General features: G+C 43.1%; 1 protein-coding gene across 1 annotated transcript in view; it reads right to left on the minus strand.

Annotated features, from left to right (window-relative positions):
- Positions 1-19,268, minus strand: part of tmtc2b (transmembrane O-mannosyltransferase targeting cadherins 2b) — a 99,507-nt gene that overhangs the window by 54,257 nt on the left and 25,982 nt on the right. The window contains exon 2 of the mRNA XM_064951534.1: positions 4,560-5,406. Within this exon, the coding sequence (XP_064807606.1) occupies positions 4,560-5,406 (847 nt within the window). The remainder of the gene's footprint in view (positions 1-4,559; positions 5,407-19,268) is intronic.

A 19,268-nucleotide genomic window follows, 5' to 3' on the forward strand; every position in this document is an offset into this window, starting at 1 on the left:
GGATCTGCTATTTTTTTATACCTTATAACTGGAACCTCCATCAGAAGCTAGCCAGCAAACTAGCTACTAATCATTGTTTGCCACTGCTAGCGGTCTTCACCTTTAGCTCGGACACTAGCCAGCTTTAGCTCGGACAATTACCTGCCAGTCAGCACAGTGCGATATCAACCCAGAGCATATCGGACTGCTTTTCTCTACCATATCACCACATTCTTGACGCAAGCTCTGGACCATTACACCGGATCATCGCTGCAACCGAGTGGCTCCTGTTGGCTAAGGCCTCTGTCCCGAAGCAAGCACCAGTTAGCCTTGAGGTAGCCTCGAGCTAGGCCCATCTCCCGGCCAGCCGAAAGAGTATACTAGCTAGCTGTTCATTCCATGTGTAACTCTGTGTTGTTTTTGTCGCACTGCTTTGCTTTATCTTGGCCAGAATATGTGGACAACTACAAATACCTAGGTGTCTGGTTAGACTGTAAACTCTCCTTCCAGAGTCACATTAAGCATCTCCAATCCAAAATGAAATCTAGAATCAGCTTCCTATTTCGCAACAAAGCCTCCTTCACTCATGCTGCCAAACATACCCTCGTAAAACTGTGTTGTTGTTTTTGTCGCACTGCTTTGCTTTATCTTGGCCAGGTTGCAGTTGTCAATGAGAACTTGTTCTCAACTGGCCTACCTGCTTAAATAAAGGTGGAAAAAAAGGAGGTGGATTGGCCTCTGGTCCGGTTCTAAAAATAGATATCACATGTGGTATTTTGGGTCCGGTACTGTTCAGTTTATGTGTTACCCTTTGGCAGCGTTAATAGAAAGCCGAGCATTGGTTTCCACTGCTAAGCAGACGATACACAACTTTACATTTCTGTGTCACCAGAGGATTTTAGCTCCACAGATAAATTATTAGACCGTATTAGTGATTTAAATACTTGGATGGCTCACAACTTCCTCCATCTAAATCAAGACAAGACCGAGGTCCTTATTATTGGAGCTAAAGCACAGAGAAAGAATCTGGCCGCACATTTGAATAAAGATAAAACACCAGGTAAAAATCCTAGGTGTCATTTTAGATTCTGAACTCAATATGGAACCACGCATTAGGAATGGGACCAAAATAGCTTTTTACCACCTGAGGAACATTGCCAAGTTGAGGCCGTTTCTATCTTAGTCTGTGCAGAGAAACACATCCATGCTTATATTACAAGCAGGCTTGACCACTGTAATGCTCTCATGTCTGGTCTACCCAAGGAAGCCATTGGTCAACTGCAAAACATACAAAATGCTGCAGCACAGTTACTGACCAAGACCAGACGGGGAGCACACATTACACCGATTTTCAAGTCTGCACTAGCTGCCTGTGAGTTGTTAAAGATGATTCTATTGGTTTTAAATCAATCTATGATTGTGCACCCAATGCATGTCAGACATGCTTTTGAGTTATGTACCTCAGGTCCTATGGCACTGGCCTTTTAGTTGTTTTTAACCCTAGGATCAAGAGGCATGAATAGGCAGCCTTTAGTTACTATGCCCCCAGCCTCTGGAATAGCCTGCCAGAGAACCTGAGGGATCTCGAAACTATGGACATATTTAAAACAGATCTTATAGCACACCTTCACTTTTCCTTACAGTGCTTTTTTTTAGACTTTCAGTTTATGTTGTTACTCTTTTCTTTTTTTATCCTCTTATGTTTGTTGTGTAGTAAATATTTCATTGTTTTTTATTCTTTTTTTCCCTGTGAAGCGCATTGCGTTGCATTCATGTCTAAAATGTGCTATATAAATAAAGCCTGATCCCAGATCTGTATTGTCTTGCCACGTCACGTCAAATGTCACGTCAAACAATGACCATAGGGGTTGGCACGAGAGCACAAACTGATATGGGAACAGGCTGGTTTTAACCCTCCTTAGAGGGCATTGTGCAGGCTGGGACAGAGGGCATATCCACAGCTGGTACTGAGCTACTGGGACCAGAGGCTAAGGAAAGAAAGACTCCCCAGAGAGTCAGTGTGTCAAAGGGCCCAATTATTTCCAAACAGAAAATGAATAAAATAACGGTTCCATACGACTGCTCTATAGTATATTAATATAGAGTGAAAATTTAGTCTGGTAGACTGGACAATGGTGCAATTTCAGGGGTGTGAATGGAGTAGGTATATTAGCTACATTTCTGTTGTCAAGTGGTATTTTGTATTTTCCTATGAAAAAATGTCTATATTGATTACTGCTTTACAAGAAAATGCACATACACTACATGATTAAAAGTAAAGACACCTGCTCGTTGAACATATCATTCCAAAATCATGGACATGAATACGGAGTTGGTCCCCCCTTTTGCTGCTATAACAGCCTCCACTCTTCTGGGAAGGCTTTCCACTAGATGTTGGAACATTGGTGAGGGGACTTGCATCCATTCAGCCAAGAGCATTAGTGAGGTCGGGTGCTGATGGTGGGTGATTAGCCTGGCTCGCAGTCGGCGTTCCAATTCATCCCAAGGTGTTTGATGGGGTTGAGGGGCCTAGCCCTAACCATGAAAAACAGCCCCAGACCATTATTCCTCATCCACCAAAGTTTGTAGTGAATTGAGGCAGGTAGCATTCTCCTGGCATCCGCCAAACCCAGATTCGTCCGTCGGACTGCCAGATGGTGAAGAGTGATTCATCACTCCAGGGAACGCATTTCCACTGCTCCAAAGTCCAATGGCGGCAAGCTTTAAACCACTCCAGCAGACACTTGTCATTGCACATGGTGATCTTAGGCTTGTGTGCGGCTGCTCGGCCATTGAAACCTATTTCATGAAGCTCCTGCCGAACATTTCTTGTGCTGACGTTGCTTCCAGAGGCAGTTTGAAACTCGGTAGTGAGTGTTGCAACCAAGGAAAGATGGTTTTATGCGCTATGTGCTTTAGAACTCGGCGGTCCCGTTCTGTGAGCCTGTGTGGCCTACCACTTCGCGGCTGAGCCGTTGTTGCTCCTAGACATTTACACTTCACAATAACAGCACTTACAGTTGACCATGGCAGCTCCAGCAGGGCAGAAATTTGACCAACTGACTTGTTGGAAAGGCGGCATCCTATGACTGTGCCACGATAAACGTCACTGAGCTCTTCAGTAAGGCCATTGTAGTGCCAGTGTTTGTCTATGGAGACTGCATGGATATGTGCTCAATTTTATACACCTGTCAGCAACGGGTGTGGCTGAAACAGCCAAATCCATTCATTTGACGTGGTGTCCACATACTTTTGTATATATAGTGTAGCTTGACAAACAAATCGACTGAATAGTGTTACTCTTCAATATTTTAGCTTGACAACTAAATCAATACTGTAGCTAAGTATGGACAGTTGGGATCCATCATGTATACATATGGGCTTATGTATGCACTTATGCACTATTTAACTGGGTCTATATACTGCCAAAGGCAGTAAGAGTAAGAGAACTGTGAACATGAATGACAGTGAACAATCTGTCCCTTAGATGCTCTCCCGATGGCTGTATAGGACAGGAAAGACAAAGAGTGAGTCATTCGGGTTGCATTTCATAAAAATGTATCAAGTGCTCAGTTATGCCAAAGGCTCCTTTTGAACTATGCATTTATATATTAGTTAAGGTGTCCGAGAGAGATATCGGCGAAGTCTAAATAACAACAATAGGAAAGCCGAGCAGAGCAAAAAAAAAACAAGTCAACAACTTCACCCTCTAAAATGCGACTGTAAATACAATAAGACCTTTTAAAGGGAATATACTACAACAGAAACCTTGCCATGTGAATTTGTTCCGCCTCTTTAACTGTGCTTTCTCACAGAACTTATTCTCAATGCTTAACGGAGTGTGTCACTATTTCAGCCGCGGCCCATTGCGTCTCATCACACATCGTATGAGGACAGTGAGCCAGGGAAGGAACGTAGCTGCTGCTCTGAGTTGCGTTGCCAGGATAAACACCTGTCATGTATCGGCCCTGCCGCAGAATCTGAAAGGGAAATGAGCTAACACAACATGTCCTGCCGTTACCTTTGTCCTTAGCCCGGGCTCACTATCTCAGGAGTAACACTATTAGCTATGCAGTACTCTTTGGATGACCGTGAGCCTAAATTTAAATGTTTGAATATTCTAGTAATTCTAGTAATGTCAGTAATGTCAGTGAAGATGTCCTCCAAAAGTAAGAAGGAGAGAGACTCTAGTCTGCCATAGTGGGATATTTAGTAGGTTTACAATGAAGGCTTTGTGTTGAAAGGTCCTTCAGCCATGATATACTGCCTGGAGAGGATAAACTGTCTGGAAGCAGATATACTGTAAACAATTTAACAAGGAGCTCTTAACACTCATGCTCACATCTCACAGTACATTTTAAAAATCACCTTTTCTATCACTCCCACATTAACAGGGAGTAGCTATCGCGCTATCACTTCACGTGATGTTACTTTAGGCCATACAGAGTCAACCTATATTATGTGAGAATGTTAAAGTGTGTGTGTGTGTGTGTGTGTGTGTGTGTGTGTGTGTGTGTGTGTGTGTGTGTGTGTGTGTGTGTGTGTGTGTGTGTGTATGCATGCTTGTCTGTGTGTGTTACCTTTAGCAGGATTCACGTATATTCCTGACTTGTAGAGCATCTCCTCGTTCTGCCAGTCCTGGTTCCTCAGCACCGTTTTAACCCCAAACAGCAGGACCATGGCAGCGCTACAGTACACCACCACAGTCCTGGACGACCTCCGCCTCAGCCGCACGTACAGGGACCTCAGCCCTACCGCCAGCAACAGACAGAAGCCCATACTGGGGATGTACAGTACTCTCTCTGCTATCACAAAGCCCACGTAGAAGAACAGGTTGGTGGCAGGGAGGAAAGGGATGGCCAGTAGGCCCAAGGAGAACGCCACTACATTCTCAGTGGTGGGCAGTCGAGTCCTCGTGACGTAATGCTTTTTGGTACCGTTTTGTGCACTGGCAGGGTGAGGCTCTGTTTCAGAGTTTGTGTGGTCGGGAAGGTCAGGGTGGTAATAGCTGTGTCCATTGGTGTTGGACTTCCCGTTGCCGTTGGTTACATGATGGGCTTTTCCGTTGGTCTCCTTGCCCTTGACCCGGCGGGTGCAAAGCCCAAACCAAGTCAGGAGGAGCAGTCCCACATAGAAGGCCACGGTATGAAGGTTCCTCCATTCGACAATGCCTCTGATCAGAGGCAAGGCATCCATGGACCAATCGAAGCTCAGCGTGTCCGGGCAGAGGAGGAGCCACATGTTGACAGCGGGCAGGTAGAGGAAGGTAAGTGCTCGGGTGAGAAGGGACGGGGAGTCCCCAGCTGGGTTGTCTGAGTTGGAGAAGTTGGGTGGTTTGTTACCCATCCAGTAAAGGCGGCAGACCAGCAGAACAGCCCCCCAGGCAGCCAACAGCAACACAGTCAACAGCAGGTGGACGTTCCTCCTCTGGAAGAGAGAGAAAACAACAACAGAGCTGAAACTAGGAGGAACGGCAATCGACTGGAAAGTTAGCAGCAACAGCAAGACAATATCATGAGAAGCTAGAGCCAAAGTCGTTTTCTGGTTGATTGGTGATTTTTCTAACTCTTGGAGTCTTTGCATTTGATTTTGATCCAGGCCATATCGGTCAATTGAGCATAAGATTGAATGTAATAACTGGAAAAACAACACAAGAAAGTACAACGGTTTGTTAACGGAAAAGGAAAAACACAAGTGTGTCATGTAACGTTATCTGAAACAAAAGCTGTGTTCATGCACAATTTTCTCAGCCAAGTGTTAGACTGCATCTTTAGAATGTGTTGCAAAAGTCAACCACAATGGATTTTATTGTTATGTTTTGGCTGTGATGTGGGGTTTTAAAACACCCATGAACAGGAAGATATCAGTTAACAGTTGCTTGGGCTTATAAACCAACAGAAAAAAAGGAAGGGAAAAACTGCCCTGTGACTTTGTCTTTGACTTCAGCCAAAATAATCCCGGCTACACTGGATTCATTGCCTGTTGCTGAGCAACATCATAGCATCATAGCATTCACTTATTCCGTGTTGTCTTTCTCTTCACAGACCTGGCCTTTGCGGACATGTCAAAAATAAACGGCAGAATACGGGCCCGTAGACGGTCTTAACCGTCATATTGCAAGCTTGATATGAAATACTTTGTGAAACTCTTACACGGAAATGATTGTGAAGTATTTATGACGCGTTTGAATCTTTTACACTTTGGTGGGAGCGCAGATCAAAAAAGCTGGCCTATATTGATCCCAATAGAACAGTTCCCGCAGTAGGATCAACTGGCCATTCTTACTGTGTTTATTTTGGAAAGAACACGCTTAAAACAAATCTTTAAGGCTTCCCTTTCACAATAACGCCAACTAGTATATGCAGGGAAACATTCATTTGTGTCCTGCAACAGTGCTCTGTGGTCATGAGAGGTTGATCTCATACTGGCACAGCATCCAATCATGAGGCTATAATACATAACATATAATATCTGACCAATTTAGATGTATTGTAATTGACTAATTTCCCCATAGAGATTGAAAGAAAAGGATCAGATCAGACTGCCTATCACAAAGAGACATTACACAGACAAAGCCCTGGAGTTATGCAATGGACTTTAATTCGTATCATTCCTTAGCGATCTCAAGATAATAGACCTCCCTCACAGACATACACACAATAGAGTATTGGCTTTTATTCCCCATGTGCTGTACAGTATTCCTTCGGTACGTACACCCCTCTTTACCATTTAAATAGAAAGCCATTGCTGGTGTCGAGCTGAAATCCCTTTAAGTCCATTTGATGTGCCCTCTTCCATCTCAGCATGTCAAATGGATTACATGTAGCATCTACTGTATGATCAAATACTGGGTCATTCCGTGAAATGAGTGCCTTTTGCATCCCTTTGATATTCCCTGTAGAAATGTTGCACAAATATTGCATTTTGAAAGCCTGTTTCATTAATTGACTTGCCTTTTAATAGACACCACCAATTCAACAAATCTCAACTTTTTAAAAACATTTTCCTTCTAGGAAGATTTTAACCCATTTAATCCCCCAAAATGTTACCATCATTGTAAATCTCTACTTATTTTGTTTCGTTGACAAAGTAATTTCTGAGGATTGTTATTTATTTAATGTGATTATTTATTTCATTTATGTCTGTCGCTCATTTTAAGGTCAACCCTGTTACGTGAAATGAACTTTAATTTTCATGAGGTGAAACAATACCTTTTAAAATATTTTTTTCTAAAGAAGCATTGAACATCTAATAGTCAACCCAGTCTATTGACAGTCTATCATTACTTTAAGACATGAAGGAAAACTTCAAGAATTTTGGAAGTTTCTTCAAGTGCAGTTGCAAAAACCTTCAAGAGCTATGATGAAACTGGCTCTCATGAGGACCGCCACAGGAAAGGAAGACCCAGAGTTACCTCCGCTGCAGAGGATAAGTCCATTAGAGTTACCAGCTTCAGAAACCGGCAGAAACCGGCAATTAACTGCACCTCACAGAGTTCAAGTAACAGACACATCTCAACATGAACTGTTCAGAGGAGACTGCGTGAAAAAGGCCTTCGTGGTCGAATTGCTGCAAAGAAACCACTACTAAATGACACCAATAATAAGAAGAGTTGCTTGGGGAAAGAAACGCAAGCAATGGACATTAGACCAGTGGAAATCTGTCCTTCGGTCCAAATTTAAGATTTTTGGTTCCAAACGTGGTGTCTTTGTGAGACGCAGAGTAGGTGAACGGATTATCTCCACATAGGTGGTTCCCACCGTGAAGCATGGAGGACGCAATCTGATGGTGTGAGGGTGCTTGCTCGTGACACTGCCTGTGATTTATTTAGAATTCAAGGCACACTTAACCAGCATGGCTACCACAACATTCTGCAGCGACATGCCATCACATCTGGTTTGCACTTAGTGGGACAACAATTTGTTTTTCAACAGGACAAGACCCAAAACACACCTCCAGGCTGTGTAAGGGCTATTTTACAAAGAAGGAGAGTGATGTAGTGCTGCATCAGATGACCTGGCCTCCACAATCACCTGACCTCAACCCAATTGAGATGGTTTGGGGTGAGTTGGTCCACAGAGTGAAGGAAGAGCAGCCAACAAGTGCTCTGCTTATGTGGGAACTCCTTCAAGACTGTTGAAAAAGCATTCCAGGTGACTACCTCATGAAGCTGGTTGAGAGAATGCAAAGCTGTCATCAAGGCAAAGGGTGGCTACAATGAAGAATCTCAAATATAAAATATATTTGGATTTGTTTAACACAAATGTTGGTTTCATGATTGTTGCTGGGCCACTCAAAGACATTCATAGACTTGTCCCAAAGCCACTCCTGCGTTGTCTTGTGTGCTTAGGGTCAATGTCCTGTTGGAAGGTGAACCTTTGCCCCAGTCTGCGGTCCTGAGCACTCTGGAGCAGGTTATCATCAAGGATCTCTCTATATATTGCTCTGTTCATCATTGACTCGATCCTACCTAGTCTCCCAGTCCCTGCCACAGAAAAACATCCCCACAGCATGATGCTGCCACCACTATGCTTCACCATAGGGATGGTGCCAGGTTTCCTCCAGACGCGACACTTGGCATTCAGGCCAAAGAGTTCAATCTTAGTTTCATCAGAACAGAGATTCTGGTTTCGCATGGTCTGCAAGTCTTTAGGTGCCTTTTGGCAAACTCCAAGTGGTCTTTCATGTGCATTTTACTGAGGACTGGCTTCCGTCTGGCCACTCTAATATAAATCAAATCAAATGTATTTGTCACATACACATGGTTAGCAGATGTTAATGCGAGCGTTGCAAAATGCTTGTCCTTCTAGTTCCGACAATGCAGTAATAACCAACGAGTAATCTAACGAAACAATTCCAAAGCTACTACCTTTAACACACAAGTGTTAAGGGATAAAGAATATGTATATAAGATATATGAATGAGTGATGGTACAGAATGGCATAGGCAAGATGCAGTAGATGGTATCAAAGGGCCTTCTTGTTGGAGTGTTGCAGAGATGGTTGTCCTTCTGGAAGGTTCTCCCATCTCCAGAGAGGAACTCTGGAGCTCAGGTCAGAGTGACCATCAGGTTCTTGGTCACCTCCCTGGCCAAGGCCCTTTTCTCCAGATTGCTCAGTTCTGCCGGGCGGCCATCTCTAGAAAGAGTATTGTGTTCTTGGGGACCTTCAATGCAGACATTTTTTGCTACCCTTCCCCAGATCTGTGCCTCGACACAATCCTGTCCTGTAGATCTACAGACAATTCCTTCGACCTCATGGTTTGGTTTTTGCTCTGATATGCACTGTCAACTGTGGGACCTTATATATATACAGGTGTGTGTTTTCCCAAATCATGTCCAATCAATAGAATTTACCACATGTGGACTCCAATCAAGTTGTAGAAACATCTCAGGATGCACCTGAGCTCAATTTCAAGTCTCATAGCAAAGGGTTGAAATAATTATGGAAATAAGGTGTTATTATTATTTATTATTTTATACATTTGCAAAAAATGTCAAAAAATTTATTTTCACTTTGTTATTATGGGGTATTGTGTGTAGATTGCTGAGGATAAACAAATGTAATCCATTTTAAAATAAGGCCGTAACGTAACAAAAGTCAATGGGTGTGAATACTTTCTGAAGCAACTGTATATGCTACTTCTCGACCAACAGCCTATTGACCAAACAATCGACCAGTCGACTAATTGGGGTCAGCCCTTAGATGGCAGAGCGGTTTGCTGATGTCAATGTTGTGAACAGAGTGCCCCATGGTAGAGGTGGGGTTATGGTATGGGCTGACATAAGTTACACACAACGAACACAGTTGCATTTTTATCGAAGGCAATTTGAATGCACAGAGTTACTGTAATGAGATCGTGTGGCCCATTGTCGTGCCATTCATCCGCCGCCATCACCTCATGTTTCAGCATGATAATGCACGGCCCCATGTCACAAGGATCTGTACACAATTCCTGGAAACTGAAAATGTCCCAGTTTTTCCATAGCCTGCATACTCACCCGACATGTCACCCATTCAGGATGCTCTGAATGGTCGTGTACAACAGCGTGTTCCAGTTCCCGCCAAGGTCCAGCAACTTCACACAGCCATCGAAGAGCAGTGGGACAATGTTCTACAGGCCATAATCAACAGCCTAATCAACTCTATGTGAGAGGGACGTGTCACGCAGCATGGGCAAATGGTGGTCACACCAGATATTGTCTGGTTTTCTGATCCACGCCCCTACTTTATTTTTTTAAGGTATCTGTGACCAACAGTTGCATATCTGTATTCCCAGTCATGTGAAATCCCTCGATTTCAATTGACTGATTTACTTATATGAACCCTAACTCAGTACAAATCTTTGTTGCTTTTATATTTTTTTCTGTGTAATAGTCATTTTTGGATGTAACCTCTTGAGATGGGAATGTGTTTATGAAAATGAACACGTGCTCTTTATTACAGAATGTTAAAATGAGGTGGGTTTTTTGAATGACCAAGTTAAACTACTCAAAAGGCACCGAAATGGTGGAACGACCCTACTGCATATCGCAGCTGTGACAGTGGCTGCGACCGTGGCTGTGTTATTGATCTTCCCCTCTGTCTTTTGACATTGCAGATTGATTCAGTGAGGAGATGTGCGTATCCTCAGGGGAAATGGGACTAAAGGGGCAGACTCTCCTCTCATCTGCCGCTGATGACTAGCAGTGATGTACAGTACAGAGTCATTCTCCCCACAGATAGTGACAGTGGTGAACACAGACAGGCCTTCAGCTAGGCTACTACCACAGTACAATAGAGAGACTTGTACTGTTAATGAATTGCTCACAAACCCGCACGTCATGCTACTCACTGAAAGAGATATAAAGAGAATGATTCAGTCATTCCATATTAAAAATCATAGGGATGCTCTTTAAGGAAACCATAACCCGATTGGTTCATGGATGGGGTATAGCTTAATACAATAATAGTATAGCCACATGATTTAATTACTCTATCTAGTAATTTACAGACATAACATTGTCAATGGAACATCCAGTCTGTTAATCAGTTCGATATGTCAAATATGTTGTAAATCTACATGTTGAAGACATCAAAATTCTTCATAACTGTTCGTTCATTTGACATCTGTTTTAGTTCATTGATCAAAGTTTTGCTTCGAACAAACATTGAAATTCGAGATTCTGCTATGCCGTACAATCCATCACAATCGCTCCTTACAAACTATGAACTGGTGTGTTGTCAGAGTAACTACGGAATTATCATCAGATCATTAGATGCAGGACTAATTGACAGAGATCAAATCTGAATTGATTCCAGCATTGAGTCTCTTCCGTTTACCCCTGGTATGGTTTTGTGGGCCGTCTAGGCCCCCATGAAGTAGGCCTCATGTCAAAATGGCCCAGTTGTAGAACTGTGTACCCATCCAGTTTAATCTTTAAGCGGCAGGCTACAGAGGCGGAGAGGAACAGCATGACTGAAGAGAAAGACCGATGCAGCAGGAGACTCAATCTTCCTATCTCCGGCTATTGAGATTAAGTAAGACATTCATTAAATATGTATTCAGCCATGCTGTACTAATTTGTAAGTGAGCCTGTTGGTGTAGGCTATGCTACCATAGAGCTCCAGAGCAAGATTCCTTAACATTACCAAGCTTAGCACAATTGGAAGTTGTGGGAACTTGTGTTTATATTTTCACATTGGTTGTGGGAACTAAGCCACATGTTTCCTGACCGGTAAAACTGAAAGTGTTAGATTTTAACTTCTGAGAACATAAGTGGACATTTCTCCTGCTCTGTGAATGTTTACATTAAGGTTACAGGAGGCTCTGAATAACATTTTATGCTGGTTCCTTAAAAGTCAACCTGGGAGGTTTTATTAATGGAAATTATAGGTTATTTTGATTTAAAAAAAAATATATATATATTCTTGAAAACTTTCACTGAATGTTTCAATAAGACTTTTAATAACACTGTTAGCTTATTTTGGATTTCACTTTTTTGAACTCCAAGAACAGATAGGACACATGGAAATGAATTTCCTTAGCCTTTAACCAGGAACAAATATTTCTGCGCTGAAATTCCCACAGAAGAATGTTGTTTCTTAAGGTTCTCTAAACTATTTGAGAACATTCCCAATGTCAAACCAGTTGGAGAATGTTCCTAGAACATTACCATAATTGAAATGAAATGTAACTGTGTTTGAACTTTTAGTAAATGCTCTGTTAAAGTGACAAAACACCAAGAACATAAATGTTTTTTGTCAAGTTCCTTAAATGTGCTGAGAATGTTCCAAAGCCAAGCAACTACCGTGCACCATTCCCAGAAAGTTATGGGAAGCTTGTATGCAAAATAACCATAGAACAACCACTCTCACAAAGCTCTAAGATACATATGGTTCTCAGAGCGTTATGTGCAAGTTGAGTAGACTCTCGTTGGATACCATCCCAATTAAAAAACAAAGTGTAAGGGCAACACTGACAAAATCAGTTAATCAATTATTTTCAAAGGATGAGGATCCACTGTTCAAATCAAATCTAATTGTATTGGTCACATACACATATTTAGCAGATGTTAATGTGAGTGTAGCGAAAGGCTTGTGCTCCTAGCTCCAACAGTGCAGTAGTATCTAAATATTCACAACAATACAAACAAATCTAAAAGTAAAGTAATGGAATTAAGAAATATATAACTATTAGGACGAGCAATGTCGGAGTGGCATTGACTAAAATACAGTAGAATAGAATACAGTATATGATATGAAATGAGTAAAGCTGTTTGTGAACATTAAAGTGACCAGTGATTCCATATCTATGTACATAGGGAAACAGCCTCTAATGTACAGGGTTGAGTAACCAGATGGTAGCCGGCTAGTGATGGCTGTTTAACAGTCTGATGGCTTTGAGATAGAAGCTGTTTTTCAGTCTCTCGGTCCCAGCTTTGATGCACCTGTACTGACCTCGCCTTCTGGATGGTAGCGGGGTGAACAGGCAGTGGCTCCGGTGGTTGATGTCCTTTATGGCTTCCCTGTGACATCGGTGCTGTAGGTGTCCTAGAGGGCAGGCAGTGTACCCCCGGTGATGCGTTGGGCCGACCGCACCACCCTCTGCAGTTGCCATACCAGGCAGTGATACAGTCCATTCCAGAGGTTAATATGTTGCTTGGCAACAGAAAGGTCACCAGTTCAAAATCTTCATATCCCATGTTTCTTGCTAATTCAAGAACAACTATCAAAAGTCTTAGGTCAGGTTCCAATGGAAGATGAAGAGGAGGGACAGTTTCACCTACTCAGCATTACTTCAGGTAAACAGCATACAATGGCTATGCTTCCCGAAATAAAGCATTAAAGCTGTAACTTTTTGGGTGACCCGACTAAATTCACATATAAATATGTGTTAAAGATCTGCCAGTCTTATTGAAAGCAAGTCAAAGAAGCGGTAGATCTGTTCCATGTGCGCTATTTCTATTCTTCCAGCTCTTAAGTTTTGTCTTTGCGTCTTTTACACATTTTTCTATACCAGCTTCAAACAACTGAAAATATAATATTGTTGGTTATGGAAAATATATTTCACAGCGGTTTAGATGGTACACTGATTCTCTACAATATACTTGCTTGTTTTGTCACAAACTGAAATTATGCTAACCATTTGAATTTTAGAAACCAGGAAATGGACGGAGCGATTTCTGCATAGTGCATCTTTTAAGAAATCATTGGCTTTCATGTTATAAAATTCCTCTTTAATCTTATAGGAGCACACATAAAGAACTTGCTCTAACGGAGGTTTTAACCTATTACAACCACAGGACCATGACTCATCTTTTAGAAAGTTAGCCTAACTCACCATGAACTTAGTGGCTCTGCTCAAGGGAAGCGAACGGACGACTACAGCACTCCTGATTACAGTATTACACACCTTGATTGAACACCACACCAATATCACAATGTCATTTGCTGTGGTGTGTGGTATCTGTGTCAGGAGTACGTGAAAGGACAAGCTGGGGAGCTGATGTGTAAGTACGGCCAGACAGACTAAGGGAAAGTAGGTTAAGCAGCCCTATAGGGCAGGAAGACATAAGGGCTCACTTCCCCTGGAACAGAGGTTAATATCATATCTAGATATCATAGGACTCCACTAGGAGGCGTGATGGACACAGAGGAACGTGGCATTTAAAGCTGACCGCAGTAGGATTAGCCATTGTGTCAGTTCAAAGGACATGTCATGGCTATTACTAAAATAAACACATGAACAAAGGGGATTAGGGTCAACGTCAACACCCCTTCACCTCGGGCTTGTCCTCCGCAAATAATACATTTTACTGTACAGATTTGAGTTGAAAGATGATCTGACCCTGGGATAGCCTTGTCCCAGATCTGTTTGTGCTGCCTTGCCAACTGACCATAGGAGTTGGCAAAAAAGCACAAACGGATCTGGGACCAGGATAACTTTGGGACGCTCTTATGACATTATTAATTTGTGCGAGGAGCTGAAATTAGGCAATGGATAGAACATGTCGGGATATTGTGACCATTCCACGTCACATCTGATGATGACAGAGCCGTACCCCATTTCAATTCTTAATTCTGAATCTTTCAACAACAAAAAAGCAAGATATGAGACAGCTGTATGAGTCGCTGCTATGTTCAAATGACGTTAAAAGCAGAGCCAAAAATATGTTGATGTGGTTTAGCTTGTGAATTAAGTAACAGCGAGGAAGCAGAGCATTGGGTTGAAATATATATGACAAACATAAAAAAGAGGATTGCGGCAACGGGACATTTCATGCTTTTCTACAGATATAAATCAGCATTGTTCTTGGTGGCCGTGAAATCCACCCTACATCCCAGGTCCTACAGTTCTGTCCTCTGAACTTCACGTGAACCTGTCGGTTGTCCGTGTAAAAAAACTCCACAAATCTGGCTTTACACACACTAAATCCAACTAAAAAAAAAAGATTATAGTGCAAAGTAGCTCCGCCACTTCTCAATCTAAACAAGCGGGAGAAACTGTAAATAAGAAGATGTGGATTTGGAACCAGGATCTGCAGCTGTTGTAGGATGCTGCCAGGGAGGTCAGAGTGCTGTGGTGTTAATAACACCTGCTGCTGGGGTTCTGGACAGGATTTACTGAGCACCGCGTCACAGTGCTTTCACACCATCCCCCGGGCCTGGGCAGGGGCTTAAGACACCACCTCTGTGTTTAGCCAAGGCGCACCGGGGGGGGATTTGAAGAGGGGCTCCGCGTGTTGGATGTGGAGCTGGGACTGGAACGGCAGTCTGAGTGGGCTGGGAGCCAGAGGCAGCTCACGGAGTGCCACGTAACAAATGTGACGCCACCACCCCACTCTGCAGGGCTGAGCTCGCTGTGCATGGCTGCTCCTGACTCTGGCTTGGGCTCTGCCAGGCAGATTCATCCCTGTTGTGATGGGACTACCTTCCAGCAGGGCAGAAGGGCATTTGAGTCTACTGCTGACTGTGTGCTGCTGATGGCTCTCTAGCCCAGGGCGTACGCATACCCAGTACCTGGCTCTGGGACAAACAAGTATGCTAACTCTCTAACCGACTTCCCAGTCTCATGGGCACAGTCAAACACCACCATGCAAACCACATGTCTGTTGGAGTTTTCTGTGTATGCCATGCTATTTTCTGTGTCTCTGTTAGGTACAGGCTAATACCTTAGGCAGAATGGCAAACATGAAAAGAGCCTTTAATGACATTTCAACACACACCATTTGGGAATTCTACACTCTTTCATATATGGACTCACTTTACTGCTTGGTTTAGACTCGCTGGGGAGAATTGACTGCAAAACAGGATATCAGTTGAACAAACTGGAAATGCATTGTGTCTGCTAAAGAAAACCTTTTGAGGGTTCACTGGCCGGTGTTGGAAAACTTGATGCGCATCACTATTATCTCATAATTAAACAAACATGTGCCTCTCCCTAATATGCCTCCAGTTAAAATGTCCTCCTTTCAAAAGCACAAGTTCAATTACGGGCCCAGCAAGGGGTCCATGAGTGCCACAAATCCATTATGCTGTGAGCCAAGGAATTCCAACTTGGTCTATTTTGTCTATAATCCCGTTTAGCTTGAAATAAGTGGTTTAGCACTTCCCGGTAGGAGGCATAAGGGATATTTCTCCCCCTTTTTTCTTTTTGTATTTCAACTTTACGAGGAAGGCAGGTGAAGAAAATATCATTGGAGATGAAGTGCAAAAATGAACAATTACAGAAAGTATTGGTGCTTTGAATGCCTTTTTTTCTCAACACGTGGGGTGGAAACGAGCAGAAAGAAAGTTTGATCCAAAAATGGTTATTGAGAGCTGCCACTGAATTGTAAGAGAGGTGCTCTGCCATTGATTAGGCTTGAGAACTGGAATTGGCAGCGTTCCAAAAAAACAAACATGTTTGTGGCAAACCGGTTTTCAGTACCAAAGCCTATATGTTCACTTGCTTAGACCTTGCTGTTCACTTGGTGCTCGTTTCCTGAAAACTGATATATTCACACCCTCCACTGGCTAACATGATAACCAGCTTCATGCTGGGCTGTCTTGTGCCATAGCATATTCTGTGTTCTCTCTCCTTATCTGCAGAGTTTGTTCAGTAAGTAAGCAGTGAATCCTGGTGAGTAAAACATGCTGATTGTTTGCAGGAATGACAAGATAAGAGTCTCTGTGTATTACTTCCCAAAAATGTGTGATGGATAACTAACATCTGGCCAAGGTTTCCTAGATGGTTTAGAAAACTCATCTCTCTGGGAAACCAAATAGTGCCTTAAGATAAGCTTCTCTGGTTAGTGGGGAAATTAGGAAGGAGCATGAGGTTGTACAATGTACAATGGACATTTTCCATTTTATGATCTTGTCCTCAAAATTAGTCAAATAAACCCGTTGATCCGTTTGTCAGATGAGCAACCAAGTAAAAACACACATTAAATTCAACTGAACTGTTGACCAATTAAACAAACAGCCAAAGGTCTACCCGTCACACACACACACTATAACAAGTTGTTAAAATAAGGCATAGGTGGTGCCATAACCTTGACAGTGTTCACCTCTGACGACCACAGAGCGTGACCAGGACTCATGTGACCCCTGTGGGCCACATGGTTCACGGGGTCACACCTTCAGTGAGTCAGCCACAGCAGTGGCCTGTATCAAAGCATTTCACCTGGGTAAACCTCCTCACAGCCTGGACACAACCCACAGAGTCAGCTGGTCCTGGCATGTAAGTTATGGAACCCCCTCAGTCAAGAGACAGTCGTGGAGAAACCCACAGGAGACTTTGGGAATGGGCCAGAGATGAGGCAGGAATCTGGTTGAGATAAAAAACTGACATTAATTGACTGTGAGAAAGATAAGAGAAATAAAAACACGGGGGCTTCCGGCAGAGTGGCAAAGGCCAAGAAGAGGGGAAGATGAGAGAGGATGGCGCACCATCACTTCGCATGAGAGGAAATTACTTTCAAAGAGCATAGCTCATGGGACTGACAACATTAATCCACAACGGCTATCTGGGTGCTCACTGCTGTACTTTCAAAGCACTTTCTTTGCTTTCCAAACTGACATGGATTAGATGTTCAATGACAGCCTATATACAAAACCCAGGACTATAGCCTTGAAACTGTTGAAACTTAAATGCCTTGAGTTACGGCAGCTCATGTTCTGTGGGTCAGCCTTTATTTACCATAATCACAATCAGCAGATGACCCCTTTCAGAACGATACATTCAACACCCCCCTCTCTCTGTCTGTCTCTGTCTGTCTCTGTCTCTCTGTCTCTCTGTCTCTCTGTGTCTCTGTGTCTCTCAAACCATTTAGCACACAAATTTGACGTTCCAATCATCCCCTCTGCTCATTCCGAGGAAAGCACAATCATACACACTCCTGTTGAAGCGGTTCCTTTCTCACCAAAGACCAGAGTCGTTCCCCTTCCCCCCGTGTCTTAATCAGAGCCCATTAATGTCCCTCATAAGTAGCAATCAGTCATGGCGAACCTGAAGAGCCTCATTCAAAGTGTAAAAACGACACGTTTCCCTCTCCTCAACCTGAGGGAGCCTCCTAACTGGAGGAAATATAAAAAAAGAGCGCCCCTTGGTAGGGAATGTGCTGCATTAGCAGGAACGTTACAGTCTCTCCCTGAAGTATGATTGGGGTGGTCTAACACCAACCTAAAGCCTTAGGAAACATAAACAGTCAATCAATGTGAGATCCTACAATTGTTACGTTTGAGTGAATATCGTAACTTGAGTTGATAGGGTGTCTGAAATGGAAACCAAACTTCACAACATATTCCAAAGTCCTGCTTGGCTGTGTGATAACTACATGACAATTTGGCTGAGACAAGATGCTGATTCAAGTTTGCTTGCAGGAGGGACGGAGGAAAGACGGAGGAAAGAGGTCCTGGAGTTTAATGTTAATTCAGCACGATCCATGAAAACTGCATGGATTTGGGATTTCTAAAGAGCTTCATGCTGTACGTTCCCAGTCGCCTGTTGGTTGGCAACACTGTTTGAAAATGTACAGAGCTCAGCTCTCTGCTTTGGTTTCTCACTCATTACCACGGCATTTGGCAGATCAGACCTCCTGCATGCAGGCTTTAGACTGGGTTTAGAGGCAATGTAAGCCTCTTCACAGAACATGCATGAAATGAAAGAGGCAGACAGGAGATCCAAGCCAAGATCTGCTGTCAGAAGCCAATCACTTTCACTTCTTTCAGAGAGGAGTCATTTCGCAGGGTGCCTTTCTCTGGATGGTGTTGTGATGTTTTGTCTAAATAAGGTCCACTGCATTTCTGTGACAAGGTAACATTAGCGCTCTTTGTATTGGCCACACTTGACCGGAGAAAACTTCAATAAAGACAAAGTGAGGACTTGCGGTTTGACAATGAATCGCTGACGCAGGTTTATAGGGAGCATTTAGAGAGTAATATTGTTTTTAAGGTCAAATACCACCCGATAATAAGCTATTTGACATTCACCCTGAATCTATTCATAATGGCTATTTCGGTCATAAATATGAGCCTGAATTATAGTGTCGACAAAAAAGTCAAATATTACATTTAGTGTGTGTGCTTGTGTGTGTGCTTGTGAGGAGGGGAGGAGGTGGGGCAAAGCGAACGCCTCTTTTACTCAAACAGAATAATCAAATCTCATCACCCCCCTCCTAACCTCCCGTCCCCAACCCACCCCAGCCCCTCCTCCCAACCACAATCAACTCTCCTTCCCTTCCACCCAACTCTCCACATGCCCACCTTACATAACGTTTAAATGTTGGATGGAAATATAACATGAGGAGCCTTGAAAGAAATGTA

This window comes from Oncorhynchus masou, chromosome 31 (assembly GCF_036934945.1).
Source record: "Oncorhynchus masou masou isolate Uvic2021 chromosome 31, UVic_Omas_1.1, whole genome shotgun sequence".
Classification (NCBI taxonomy): Eukaryota; Metazoa; Chordata; class Actinopteri; order Salmoniformes; family Salmonidae; genus Oncorhynchus; species Oncorhynchus masou.